Source organism: Equus przewalskii, chromosome 2 (genome assembly GCF_037783145.1).
Source record: "Equus przewalskii isolate Varuska chromosome 2, EquPr2, whole genome shotgun sequence".
Classification (NCBI taxonomy): domain Eukaryota; kingdom Metazoa; phylum Chordata; class Mammalia; order Perissodactyla; family Equidae; genus Equus; species Equus przewalskii.
In genome coordinates, this window is record NC_091832.1 from 15,143,602 (window position 1) to 15,144,779 (window position 1,178).

The window sequence follows — 1,178 nt, forward strand, 5'->3', positions numbered from 1 at the left end:
ATGCAGGACTTACCCTGGGAGAACCACAGCTCCATTTCTGAGTTCATCCTTCTGGGCTTCTCCAGGGACTCCCAAATTAATGCAATCCTCTTCAATATCTTCATCTTTCTCTACCTCTCTACGCTTGTGGGCAATGGGCTCATTGTCACCTTGATCCACCTAGACTCCCGCCTCCGCACACCCATGTACTTCTTCCTCAGTGTCCTCTCCATGCTGGACATGAGCTATGTCACCACCACTGTGCCCCAGATGTTGGTGCATCTTGTCTGCCAGAAGAAAACTATCTCCTATGTTGGGTGTGTAGCCCAGATGTACATCTTTCTAGTGTTGGGCATCACTGAGGGCTGGCTGTTCTCTGTCATGGCCTATGATAGATATGTGGCCATCTGCTACCCACTTAGGTACAAGGTTATCATGAGCCCATGGCTGTGTGGGACAATGGTGGTCTTTTGTGGACTGTGGGGTGTCAGCTGTTCCCTAGTCTACACTGTCTTCACAATGCGCCTGCCTTACTGTGGCCCCAATGAGATCAATCACTTCTTCTGTGAGGTTCCCGCAGTTCTGAAGCTGGCCTGTGCAGACACATCCCTCAATGATCAAGTAGATTTCATCCTGGGCTTCATCCTTCTCCTGGTACCTCTTTCCTTCATTCTGGCCTCTTATGTCCGCATCTTTGCCACCATCTTGAGAATCCGCTCAGCCCAGGGTCGACTCAAGGCCTTCTCCACCTGTGCCTCCCACATCACCGTGGTCACCATGTTCTGTGGACCTGCTATGTTTATGTACATGAACCCTGGGGCCAATGCCTCCCCAGAGAGGGACAAGAAACTGGCCCTGTTCTACAATGTTATCTCTGCCTTTCTCAACCCCATAATCTACAGCCTCCGAAACAAAGATGTGAAGAGGGCTTTCCTCAAGTTAACAGGCCAGGGCAGGGCCCCTGAATAAAGCCACTGGAGCACAGAAGGCCACAACCAGATGTGAAACCACAGGTTCTGTGGTCATTCCACCCCATTCCCTTACATTACCAAATGGACAGGCAAGAATCACTGACTGATAGAGGAGATGGTGTGTGAAGGTAGGCACGTGGGTGGGACTTGCTGATGGCTCCAGCAGCTGGGCTATCTTCAAACATCAAGAGACCCAACTGCAAGACATAGTGCTAAGGCAGAACCTGT

General features: G+C 50.8%; 1 protein-coding gene across 1 annotated transcript; it reads left to right on the plus strand.

Moving 5' to 3' along the window:
- On the plus strand, positions 1–948 carry LOC103542388 (olfactory receptor 2G3-like). Its single transcript, XM_008509320.1, has one exon. The coding sequence runs from the start codon at positions 1–3 to the stop codon at positions 946–948; it is 948 nt and encodes a 315-aa protein (XP_008507542.1).
- The last annotated feature ends 230 nt before the right edge of the window (positions 949–1,178 follow it).

Excerpts from the sequence above, each read along its gene's own strand:
- LOC103542388 (XM_008509320.1), top strand. The coding sequence starts at position 1 with ATGCAGGACTTACCCTGGGAGAACCACAGCTCCATTTCTGAGTTCATC.